At 40.2% G+C, this 13,350-nt stretch overlaps 1 protein-coding gene across 1 annotated transcript in view; it reads left to right on the forward strand.

The window, feature by feature from the left end:
* AK8 (adenylate kinase 8) overlaps positions 1-13,350 on the forward strand; it is a 159,532-nt gene that overhangs the window by 32,463 nt on the left and 113,719 nt on the right. Inside the window, exon 5 of the mRNA XM_069069175.1 lies at positions 3,959-4,027. Within this exon, the coding sequence (XP_068925276.1) occupies positions 3,959-4,027 (69 nt within the window). The remainder of the gene's footprint in view (positions 1-3,958; positions 4,028-13,350) is intronic.

Below are 13,350 nucleotides of genomic sequence, written 5' to 3' on the forward strand. Positions count from 1 at the left end.
GGTTGTTAGGAATGCTCCAAGGAAGAGCTGGGACTCGTTCTTATATTACATTTCAACTCCTTAATGGTAGGGAGCTGCACCTTCGAGTTCTTTGTATTCCCCATAGTTTCTAATATAGGGCCTTGCACATAGGAGAATCTCAATAAATATTTACTGGATGAATGACTTGAGCTGAATATCAGCTTTCTTGTCTGTCAAATGAGGGGGTTAGATTAGATGATCTCTAAGGTACCTTTCAGCTCTAAATCTTATGATAAGCTGAGTCTTGAAGGATGGGAAGGATTTAAATAGGCAGAGGGCATGGGGGAATTCATTCCAGGAGAACAACATAAAGGGAGAGGCCTGGAGGCAGCTCTCTCTAATTCACTCAAATCCTTCCCCTCTATTTATTAAAAAAAAAAAAAGAAACCTAAGTTTTAAGAAGTTTGTAATTGTAGATCAAAGGTACCATACCTATGAAGAATTAATCAATTGATGAACATCTATAAAGTACCTGCTATGTGCCAGGTGAGGTAGCTAGGTACCTCAATGGATAGAGGGCTGGACCTAGAGTCAGGAAGACCTGAGTTCAAATCCAATCTCAGACACTTACTAGCTGTGTGACTCTGGCCAAGTCACTTAACCTCTGTTTGCCTAGAGAAGGAAATGGCAGATCACTTCAGTATCTTTGCCAGGAAAACCTCACAGATATGATCCACAGGGTCACGAAGAATTGGACACGACTTAACACCAGCAACAATGTGCCAGGCACTGTGCTAAGTGCTGAGGGTACAAAAGGTGGCAAAAGACAGCCCCTGCCCTCCACACGCTCACAGATGTATAACCTAAACTGATGTCTTTAATCACAGTAAGAGGGGAAAGAATGAGTTAACAGTGATTTTGGTGATTAGGAGGCATGATCCTACTAGGACATTGCTGTTTGAAACATTTGGAGACCTGGAACAAGAAGTGAGAGATTTCCAAATTTAGAGAAATCTAACAGATTTTCTCTTTAAAAGGGATGAAATAGTCGCAGTGCCTTGCAGTTTTCTGTGAGAAAAAGCAGACAGACCAGTGGGTTTGCAGGCTGGCTGTAGTCAGAGCATCCTGAGCAGCAGAAAGCCTGGCACTGAGCTGTGGTGCTTGGGGACAGTCGTTAACGGGCTTGACTGAGGCCTCCTGCCAATGTGTACCCCCTCCCTCCCTCCAGGGCTGGTGGGGCAGGATCTTACTGCAAACTCTGAAAGGAGTTAGTCTAATTTCTGTTTCAGCTTGGTTTGCAGGGTTTGGAGGAGTGGACCCCCTGGAAACTGCTAGCCCCTGTTGACATGACACATCAAAGAGCCGAGCAAGACACTAGAGTTTCAGGGAGCAGCATGACGCACCTTTGGAAGGTGACAGACTCAAAGCCACAGCCCCACGCTCCAGCAGCGCTGGGCTGCGGGAGGCTTTGACGCACCACTCTGTGGGACCTGTCGGCTTTCAAACCCCGGCTTTCTTTGACTTACTCCAACCCCCTCCCCCACCCCACTTTTACCTCTTGAATGCCACTTCCAGAGGGGCTGTTGTCAGGGGAGGGGAGAGAGAGTTGGAGAAAATCAAGTCGGAGCAAAAACCCAACCTTGCTCTGGGAGTTTGTGCCCTTGGCAGTTTTACTTTTTTGAAAACATTATTCATCTTCTTTCTTTCTATTCCTTAGTCTCTGACCTGGACACCTACCCCTAGACTTGGCTCATTGGTAGGGGAGGACTTGAGGAGAGAGGGGTGGGGTCTGGCAGGAATATAATGGACCAAATGAGGGGCCACCTTGAATGGAGAGAGTTCTTCCAGATGCCCTCCCTTTTCTCCTGCCCCTCCCCACAAAGTACCTTACACAAAAAGCTCCTGCTAGAAAGGGAACCCCTTGAACTTCCTTTCCTAGGTCCCACCTAGCCCTGATGGTGAGCTGAGATTTGGGCAGCTAGTTACTTTCGAACCCCAAGTAAAGTTCCTCTGTGCGGAGTTACAGGTTTCAAAATTTACCTTTTCTCCCTACTTCACCGCCCTTCCCCCTCCCCCCACCCCCGCCCAAATCACTTACCTAATTATCCTCTTCCACCACATTCCAAACAACATCAGGGATGCAAAGGCTAGGAGAAAAAGAAATTTTAAAAATCAGGAGGAAAATCCCACATTTGAGGTATGGCAGGGAAGACTCTCCTCTTCAAAATCATAAAAAATGAAAAAAAAATTTGTATCTTCCCAATCCCCTCCCCCCAAACTTTTGCTACTCTAAATGAAATAAAAATTTTATACATAAACCAAATTATTCACAACATATCTTTATGTTACTAGACTAACAAAGTATATACATTTCAGTGTCCTTAAAAAAAACAATTTATTTTCTTTCACTTCACAATTTCTGGAAATTTTATATCTTTTGCCCATACATCTTGTTCCAACTAGACAAACTTTATGGACAATGCATATAGCTCACTTCTTCCTTAATCATCTCCCCTAAATTCAGCTCCCTGACAGTCTGAGTTCTCCAGATTCTCGGGACTTATTTCAGTGAGTCCTCTTGAGGTTCCTTCCAGACTATATACTATACTAACTACACACAAGTTTCTGGCAGTGTCTGTACAGCGGGTGTTCAGTTGTCCTGTTTGGAGGCATTGTGATAGATCAGCTCCTACATTTCCATTGTGTATCTTGAATCTTCTCCAGTATTTAAAAGAGACTGCCCCCAATCTAACTGTAGTGCCCCCTTCTCAAGTGAGCCATGCATAAATGTAGATTTTAATAAATATGTACATTGAGGAAAAACAGAAAGATCTTTAGCTTGGACCAATTGATAAATACATGAATAAAAGCCCATTCCAAATGATCGAAAGGAGATTAAGAAAAGGCTATGCAGGATTAGAAACATTTTACTCCAAAGTACATTTCTTACTTCCCACAGAATTCACATCATTATGGAGTTGTGAGTGTCCAGGGAAGGGAGTTACACACACTACTAGAAAGCCTTATAGAGAAGGGCTTCTCACTTCCCTTAGATCAGGCCTGGTACTAACTCAACCACAAAAGTGAGTGCAGGTGTAGGCCCTACAGGGATTCTTTTTCACCAATTTAGAGCAATTACTGAGGGAAATTGGATATTTCTGATCTGGAAAACTCCTAGGACTCTAGATTTCCTTGGAGATGTAGTAAAATAGATATTAGAGACTTCATTGAAATCTATTTTTTATCTCTAAGACCCCATACCATTCATCCTAAAGCATGGCAACTCTTCCAAGAGTGGCTTATTTATTGGGTGAAAAATGAAGAGTCTAAGAAACTAACTCAGTCTTCTAAGTGTCTTTAGAGCATAAATGAATATTGAGCTAAGCTGGTGTCTTTGTTTCCTCCACCACTGTGAATCAACCAGAACTGGACTAATTCTTGGAGTCTGGCAAAAGGCCTTCTTTACTGAGGACCCCAAATAATGATAATAACAACAGTTATGTCACATATTCATAGTGTATTCACAAACTTTTTTGCATTTTGATGTGCCATGGAATTTATACTTATATGGAAACCAGTGTGCATTAGGGATATCAATCAATTTCAGAGGAGAGAGAAAAGTTAAAACAAAGGGAAAGTCAGAGGAAATGTGTTTCCAGTTTTCCTTCCTTCTTTCCTTCCTTCCTTCCTTCCTTCCTTCCTTCCTTCCTTCCTTCCTTCCTTCCTTCCTTCCTTCCTTCCTTCCTTCCTTCCTTCCTCCTTCCTTCCTTCCTTCCTTCCTTCTTTCCTTCCTTCCTTTTTTCTCTCTTTCACCTGAATTTATTTGTCATTCCTAAAGCTGTCTGAATTATATCATACTGATTTGGGATTTGGGGAACTTTAATTTCAAAAGTATATTACTTTAACTTTAACTGGTGCTCTTGCCTATTAAAATTCCTTTTTACCTTCCCTGCAAATATTCAGTTCTTTTTCTTTTTTTGTACATTGCTTTCTTTAGGCAATTCCTGATTCACTACTGATGAAATTGCTCAAGGAACGTCTGGAAAAAGAAGAGTGCATTTCAAAGGTAAGAATCATTCCTTAGAACAGGATAATCTAGGAGTACCATTAGATGGGAATAGAGATGGGAGTCAGCTGGGGGGTTTGGATCTGATGGCCTTTTTCAACAACAACCTGGGAGAGTATGGGGTATGATAAGCAGCATAAAGAGAAGGATGAGTATGTGTATATGCTAATCTTCTAGGGTAGAGATGATCAAAGGCAGAACACGGAAGACTATGCTGATGGCCTGTGGCAGGCCCAGAAAGATGATGGGCAAATCAGATAAACACAAACCATATACAAACCAAACAGTTGGATTTGCATTTCACCTTTGATGAAGAAGAAAAGAGAAGTTAGTTTTGGCATATTTCTTTTCTTTTTTCTTTAGGGAGACCTACATGACTTTAGAAATAACTGGATTATTTGTGTTGTGATAGTGACTTTTCCCTGGGTCATTGCATCCTTGTTTCCTTTTCCCCCTCTCCTCCATAAGGTATTCTCCTTTGGAAACAAAAACTAAACAGAGCTCAGATGACTGTAATTCAGATAAATTGTATAAATTTCACCACTAGGTATCTCAGCTATCAACTGACTTGATCCTTTTTAATAAGAAGCCTTAAGTTCTGGGAATTTCAGTGCTAGAAGAGGAGCCAAACTCTATTGTTCTCAGAGGGAGCCCAGCCCTGCCTCTCCCAGCTCTTCTACATCTCTGCTTTTCTCTGGGTTACCATCCCAATGTGTCAATCAACCTATGACTGCTAAGTACCCATAATGTACCAGGCATTGTGTCAATATAAGGGTGTATGTTTATTACGGTTTTATCAGAGCAGAATCAAATCCCAAGTCCTCATCCTCCTGGAACCCCCATCTTTATCCTGAATTTACTGATTGCTCTGTGCAAGTAGTCACTTGACCTCGGATGGAGTTTCCTTCCACAGAAAGAGACAGAGCGTGTTCTTCTGTATACGATGTTTTACTCTTGGCATAGGAACAATAAAAACAATAACCAGCATATAATGAAACACCTGCTATAGGGCTACTTCTCCAGATGCAAAAGGTACATAACCTTTTCTGAACCCATGAAAGGCACAGTTCAGTTTACTTAGCCCCCAGCAGCTAGTCCTCCTCGGAGCTGGCCAAGGAGCATAGAGGTGCCATCTATTTTATTTTCATCCCATCCAATAGGGCCAGTCATTAGGTGAACATTAAGGAATTGGGATCCTAGGACTTAGCCCCTCCTCCTCAAAGCAACAAGGGCATATGGGTTTAGGAGTGAGTATAAGTAGAAGTTCAGTGTCCTGTCACTGGAAAGCGGTGTCTGATTGCTTTTCCTGACTCAGGAAGTCAAGGTACAGATAGACAAAGCCAGTGTTGGGGTGGAAAAAAACTCTCTCAGCTCCACTTGCCATATTAACTTCTGTGTCTTCTTCTGTCTCTGACTTCAAATTGTTCAGTTCAAGTTTCTGATGGCTTAGAAGTATGACTTTTCTAGTCTCTAAATCTTCATCCATTCTGCTTACACTATCACTTTCTTAATCCCCATAAAGCATTAGAAAGCCAAGTTTTTCCCAGCATGAGAAGAGTAACCAAAAAGTAAGTGGGGCTCTGTACAAGGCAGAATTTGATCTTTATCATCTCTTACTCTATATAGATGTGTCAGGGCTGGGGAGTCTACTTATAATTCAGTAATAGCTCTACTTCTCTGCACAGTCATTTCTTAGATCACCATTCCACTGAGGGCACTACAGGTAGCATAAATACAGATGTTAGTCTATGGATGGAATTCTCTAATCTGCCACAAGATAAGATTGGAACATGAATTCAAAGAAAAGACATTTCTTTTTAAGTCAGTGTCTTATTATATGCCAAAGTCATTGAAAAATATCTTGATCAACAGTTTGGAAATAATAATCACTTAAATAAAATCACTTATCATTTCAGTCATTCATTCAGTGAGTGCCTAAGTCCCTATCATGTGACAGGTACAGTTTGAAGCCCTGGGGACACAAACTCAGAAATGAAATAATCCCTGCCCTTAAGGGACTTACATTGCACTGTCAGCTATTATGGTTTATGAAGCCCTTTAAGGTACATTATTTCATTTATTCTGTAAGAAACCAGTCTCTGATGTGCTGAATAGAATATCACAACATGGAACCTGGGATGATGAGGTTGGGAGATCAGAGTATTAACTAGGCAAGAGATTGCTAGTTATTGTCCAAAATACCTCCCTACAACTCCAAGCTTCCTCCTGGGGCCAATGTGTCGATGTCCAGATGCTGTACTGAGCTATGGTATCCTCACATTGACTGGCATCTTCCCTTCATGCTGTCTGTTATTCACCTGCCATCTATTTTTAAAAAATATATATATTTTTTCAATCAGCAAAAATCTGCCTTCTAACCCTTCCACCCCACCGCTCACTACCTCTTGAGACGTAAAGAAAAATAAATTCCCTTAGAAACATGTATAGTCAATCAAAGCAATTTTCCACATTGGGCATATTCAAAATCTTTTTTGGTCTCATTCTGTATGCTGAATTCTTCACTTCTCCATTAGGAGGTGAGTAGCACATTTCATTATTAGTCTTTTGGAATTGTGGTCGGTCATTACATTGATAAAAATTCCTAATTCTTTCAAATTTGTTTTCCTTTACCATTTTGCTATGATTGTATAAATTGTTCTCTTGGTTATCATATCATACAAGTCTTCCCAGGTTTTTCTGCAACTAATTTTTTTGAGGGGGGAAGGCAAGGCAATTGGGGTTAATTGCCCAAGGTCACACAGCTAGTGTGTCAAGTATCTGGTAATGGATTTGAACTCAAATCCTTCTCACTCCAGGTCCAGTTCTCTATTCACTGCGCCACCTAGTTGCCCCTATGAAACCATTTTCTTTATCATTTCTTACAACATAATAGTATTCCATCACATTTATATACCATAACTTGTTAATCAATTCCCCAATTTATAAACACTCCCTCACATTCCCATTCTTCGCCACCTCAAAACAGCTATAAATTTTTTTTTTTTACATCCTTAGAGTTTATTTTGCTTAGGACTAATCTCTCCCTTTTAAAATCCTCCATCTAATTCCTATTCTCCCCTTCTCTTCTTTCCCTTCTATTTCCTTGTTGGATGAAATGTATTTCTGTGCAACTCCGTGTGTGTGTGTGTGTGTGTGTGTGTGTGTGTAGATAGTGTATTCTTCCCTCTTTGACTAGTTTAGATGAGAGTGAGATTCAAGTCACATTTAGTCACTTCCTCACCCCCTCCTCCTTGGATGAATAGATTTCTACTTGTATGCCCTGATTTTGTGAGATAACTTTCTCTTTCTCTCTCCCCACCTTCCAGTGTGTTCCTCTATCCCTCTCCTTCTATTCTTCTCTTAAGATCAAGATAAAACAAAACCACTCTTAGTACTTGTCTAATTAGATACCTTCTATGAACCCTGATGATGATAGTGTTCATAGGGAACAAATGTATCATCTCCCTATATTAGAGTATAAGCAATTTATCCTTAATTAATGATCAGTTTGTTCATATTTATCATTTCATGTTTCTCTTAACTCCTGTGTTTGAACTTCAGGGTTTCAAAAACAGCTTTGGTCTTTTCATCAGGCATGTTTGGAAGTGCTTTGTTTCATTAAAAATCCATTTTTCCCTCTGCAGCATAATACTTAGTTTTGCTAAGTATGTTATTTTTGGCTATAAGTCAGATTATTTTGCCTTCTTCAATATTATATTCCAAGTTCTCCACTCTTTTATAGCAGTGACTGCTAATAATGTATGATCCTGACTGAGACTTCTCAGTACCTGAATTCTTTCTGGCTATTTGAAGCATTTTTTTTTTATTTGACTTGGCCATGATGGGACTTTTCACTTTAGGGTTTCTTACAGGAGGTGACCAGTGGATTCTTTCTAGTTCCATTTTGCCCTCTGGATGTCCAAGTTCTAGGCAGTTTCCTCTAAAACTTCTTGAAGTGGGTATCTAAGCTTTTTTGTTTTGTTTAGGTCATGGAGTTCAGATAGTCCAATTATTCTTAAACTTTTTCTATCTGTCTTCCAGTTCAGTTTTATTTTGTTTTTGCTTTCATTTTCTCCTATTTTTTCAGCCTTTTGACCTTATTTTAATATTTGTCTCATAAAGTCATTGGCTTCTAATACATTCTAATTTTTAGAGAGTTTGTTGGTTGGGTAAGATTTTATACATTTTATATTAATTCCCTTTCCAATTATTCCATATCTCTTGTTTCTTTCCCATATTGCCTCTAAAGTATTCTCAGTTCATTTATTAAAAAGACCAAACAAACCCAAAATGAAACAAAACATTGTAACTTTAAAAAATAATTCTTGGGACAGCTAGGTGGTGCAATGAATAGAGAGCACCAGCCCTGGAGTCAGGAGGACTTGAGTTCAAATTCGACCTCAGGTACTTGACACTTACTAGCTGTGTGACCTTGGGCAAGTCACTTAACCACAATTGCCTTGCCTTCCTCCCTAAAAAAAAAATTCTTGCTTCATGTTTTCCAGGAATTCTAGTTGTGTTTGTGTACAAGCTCTATTTTCCTCTGAGGCATTGCTTATAGATGTTTTGGAGTCATTCTCTACCTTCCTACTTTATATCTTGAACATCCCTGCCATCAAAATAGCTTATTATGATAGGGCTATTTTTTGGTTTTTGTTTGTTTGCCCATTCTTCCACACTCCTTCCTGACTTTGGACTTGATATTAGGTCTGGGCTCTGACACATTTCTGGAGGGAAGACTGGCCTGTTCCTTTCAGTGCTCTCAGAGTGCATATCCATATCAGAGATCCATAGCAAAGGTGGTTGCTACCCCCTAGTCTGAACTAGTAATTTCCTGACTTGGATTTCTGTTAGAGCAATAGTAGATTGCTACCGTACCCAGCCTCTATTAGCCAGTTAAGTAATTCTGTTGGTTTAGAGTGAGAAAACTTCAGGTTCCCCTTTCACCTGGGATTCCTGTCTTAATTATTCCTCTGTTGGCTGTGCTAGATGCTATAACTGAGATTCTGTTCTGTTCCTGGGGTCTGAGACAAACTCCTGCTGCTTGCTTCTGAACTTCCTCTTATCTTAGTATATTGTCCACTCCCTACTTAGGCTCCCCTTCTTAGTCCAGCCTGGTTTTGTGAGCCAGAACTAGGTAGTGGGCAACAAAACTGCACTTGGTATCTGTCCCCATTGAATGGGACTGCAGATAATCGCCTGCTCTTGTGCTTCTACCTGACTTTTGGAGTGTTCCTGCTCTGACTCAGCTCCCAGTGTCAACAGTTGTTATCTTTTATCTGTCTCCCTGTGCTGACCTGGTCTGGACAAAGGATTCACTGTGACTTTTTGATGACTTTCTCATCAGGATTTGGTCTGGGGAATTTTCTGGATGTGTTTTAAGGAGTTGTGGAGGGAAGCTCAAAACATTGCTTCTGCTAATCTGCCGTCTTGGCTCTGCCCTCATCACCAGCCCTCTTCTGGTATGCTTATTAGACATCTGAAACTGGATGTCCCATCTCAAATTCATCATGTCCACAACAGAACATTTTATCTTTCCCTCAAACCTATTTCTCTTCCAAATTTCCATTTCTATCAAGAGCACCAACATTCTTCTAGTCACTCAGGCTCACAACTTGGGAATAATCCTTGAATTGCCAGCTCCTTTCTCCCCAGCTTTGGTCTGTTGCCAAACCTTCTTCTAACCTCCAAACGAGATTCAAGAGTGCATCTATTCCCTTCTCTCCTTCCCAATCATGTGGCCCACTCCTCTAATTCAGACAGACCATAGTCCACTAATTGGTCTTTCAGTTTCAAGTCTTTCCTTTTTTCATTCTATTACCAATATTTCCAAAGGCTTCCTAATGTCTCTAGGACCAACTATAAACTCTGTTCTTTGACTCTCCCTCCCCCCCCTTTTTGACTTTTAAAACCCTTCCCACCCTGGATCTAGCCTATCGTTCTAGGCTGCTTATTCATTATTTCCCTACATGCACTCTTATGTTCTAGCTAAATTGTCCTTGCTTTTCCTTATACATATAACATTCTATTTCCCATCTCTATGCCTTTGCATAGGCTGTCCTCTATGCCTAGAATGTGCTTCTCCTGTACCTCTTTGAATCCCTAGACTCTTTCAAAGCTCACATCAAATGTCATTACCCACATGAAGTCTTTCCTGATTCCCTCTGCTACTAGTGCTTCCCCATTGCATTTACTCTGATATATGTCTTTTATATATACTTTTGTACACATGTTGTTACCTCTAATAGAAGGTAAATTCTTTGAAGGAAAGCACTATTTTGGTTTTTGTCTTTGTATCCCCTACTACTTGTCACAGTGCCTTTCACATAGCAGGTGCTAGATAAATGCTTGCTGATTGATTAATTCCTAGGGACCACAAGCCTTGGGCAGTGTTGTGGGTGTTACTTTGAGGGAGTACAGCTCCACACTGGGGGTTGCTCGAGGAGGGCAGGTGATTAATTCTCTTGGGGAAACTTGGTTTTGAAAAGGCTGACTATTGAGACAGCAGCTTGTGATGAGTCATTTGACACTTATACTGAGGCTCAGAACCTCCATCATTCAAATCAAAGTCAACTGCAAGTCATGTCATCATTTCCCTGATGTCATGGTCGTCTTCAAGAACGAAGGACAAGCGCAATGATGCTGAGGCTAAGGAGGAGATTCACCCTGTGGTGCTCACGGTGTCACCCTCCTAATGATTCAGTGAAGTAGATAAGTGAAGTGTTGCTGACCTCACTTTACAGATGAAGAAACTGAGGCTTAGGGAAGTTAAGCAGAGTTCAGGGTGTGTAACTTGGTCTTCTGTGTCAGAAGTAACAGAAAAACAAAGTAGTAACAGAATTTAGTATAAAATTGCCAAAAGAAAGGTTAAGGCAAAAAAAAAATCTCTGAGAAGACTAAATCTCCTTTTTTTGGTTGTTTTTGTTTTTGTTTTACCTTTTGAAGGACAATTGGAGTTAAATAACTTGCCCAAGGTTACACGGATAGTTTTTTATTTGTGTGGGTGTTAAGTGTCTGAGGCTGGAACCAAACAAGGGTCCTCCTGACTCTGGGGCCGGTGCTTTACTCACTGCACCACCTAGCCTCCTCTAAATTTTCTTTTAATCCAAACTCCCCCCTGTGAAATCTGGCCTCCCAAAGTGGTTTGCCTTCCTAACTGAAAATACCATAAAATGACCACTCTGTTCAAAAGACCTTAGATCTTCTTTTCTTATAATGTGCCAATCTCATTTGTGTATCTTAAGAGGAATTCTTTCTCCTTCATCGCAGAGAATAGAAATAGCAATTTTTCTTGGAATAAAAAGGGTGGGGAAAAATCTTATTGACTAGAAATGGTCTGCAGTTTCCTTTACAAAATGCTGTATGCCTTAATCCATAATTTATTTTGAGTTTTCCAAGTAGAATTGGACTTTTGCATTGCAAATCACTATGCTTGAATTATCTGGGTCTGCCTCATGTCTCTCAGTGCCCTTTAAAGCTGAGCTACTTTTTATTTTTTCATCAGCAATAGCGATGTGTCCCATCAGGCCAAATATCTAGTGGTGTTTACTTCGTTTGCCTAAATGTACTAGATTCATTCAGGGCTGGAACTCATCAATATAGATGCAGACTGAATTTAAGAAGATCAGCTTTTATGCAATCTCACACATCAATTCTATTCAATTCAGCAAATACAGAGCAAGGCCCCCTACTGAATCAAGCAAAGGGGACACAGACAAAAACTCAGCAATCCTTGCCCTCAGTAAGGATATGTATTACTAGATATTAGCACCCTGGTAATGTCATTGATCTCCTTCAAAAAATGAAGTTGGTAAGAAGGAAACAAGAGGGAGGAGGGACAGAGCTTTTTGGACCTAGAAGAGGATGAGGGCTGAAGTTCATGGTGAGAGGTAAGACTTATGACTCCAGGTTCATTCAGTCCCCAGTCCTCAGATGTATCTGTGTCTTGTGCTCAAGGTGCCATATTCTTCTGGTGATGTCTCTTGTTTTCATACATTTGTATTAATTCACTCAATTGATAAATATTTATTAAGTGCCTGCTTTGTATTTGACACTGGCGATACAAAAAAAAAAAGGCAAAACATAGTCCTTTCCCTGAAGGAGCTTACAATCTAACAGGGGAGACAATATGCAAACACATATGTACAAAGCAAGCTATTTATAGGATAAATAGGAAATAATTAATGGAGGGAATGTACTAAAATTAAGAGGGTTTGGGAATAGACACAGAAAGTACTTAATGTCAAACCCCAGTCTTGGTGTCCTTGAATTTGTCAAATACTATTCTATGTTCACTTTCTTTGGGTCTTGCGTACCTAATGTATTCCACTGATCAACTATTAAATTTATAACAATTATCAGATAATCATAATAATTAATTATTGCTTTGTAATATATTTTGGAATATGGTACTACTAGGTCCCCCCCCCTTCCCCCTCTCATATATCTACATTTCTAGCTGTGCAGATACTCACACACATATACACACACACACACACACACACATGTACATACACAGACACACAAATTTCTCTTGAGATTTTTGACCCTTTATTCCTCCAGGTGAGTTTTGTTATTATCCAGTTCTACAAAGAAACTCTATGACAATTTGACTAATGTGGCATTGGATCTATAGATTGGTTTAGGCAGTATTGTTATTTTTATTATAATAAGCATTTCTACAATTATTTATATAGTGCATGTTTTGAGGCAACTATTCTAACTCCCACTCACTTCAATGAATCAGTTCCCCAAGGCATGGCTGCTATGTCCCCTTAGGGATCTAGGTGTATCCCTGAAGGAGTTGGGAGTGACTTTCCTTGGTTATAGCTCAATGAATTCCCTACTGATATGCTTCCTGCTATGCCTATCAGTTGAGAGTGATTTTAGTTAGCCAGCAGTAAGTAGCTTTTAGGAAGAAATAATTAGTAAATTGTAAATAAGGATAGTTGGTACAAAACATTCCCCACCCAGAATTCTGTGATGCATCTTCCCATCAGTACATACAGAATCCAGGGGGAAAAGAACTCAAGCTTATGTGACACATGTGGTCAAGGGGTAATTCACAGTTCCAGTTGTTGGAAGTTGCTTTCTTCCTTCCATGAAATGCTCAGAAGTTTCCCTTAGGCATAGTATAGTGCCAGTGGTGAGGAATCTGTGGCCCTCTAGGTCCTCAAACGAGGCCCTTTGACTGAATCCAAACTTCACAGGACAAATCCCCTTAGTAAAAAGATTTGTTCTAGGGTGGCTAGGTGGCACAGTGAGTAAAGCGCCGGCCTGGAGTCAGGAGGACCTGTGTTTGGATCTGGCCTCAGACACTTAAC

Source organism: Petaurus breviceps, unplaced genomic scaffold (assembly GCF_028583685.1).
Source record: "Petaurus breviceps papuanus isolate PSGF00001 unplaced genomic scaffold, PetGlider_PUasm1.0 90779, whole genome shotgun sequence".
NCBI classification, from domain to species: Eukaryota; Metazoa; Chordata; class Mammalia; order Diprotodontia; family Petauridae; genus Petaurus; species Petaurus breviceps.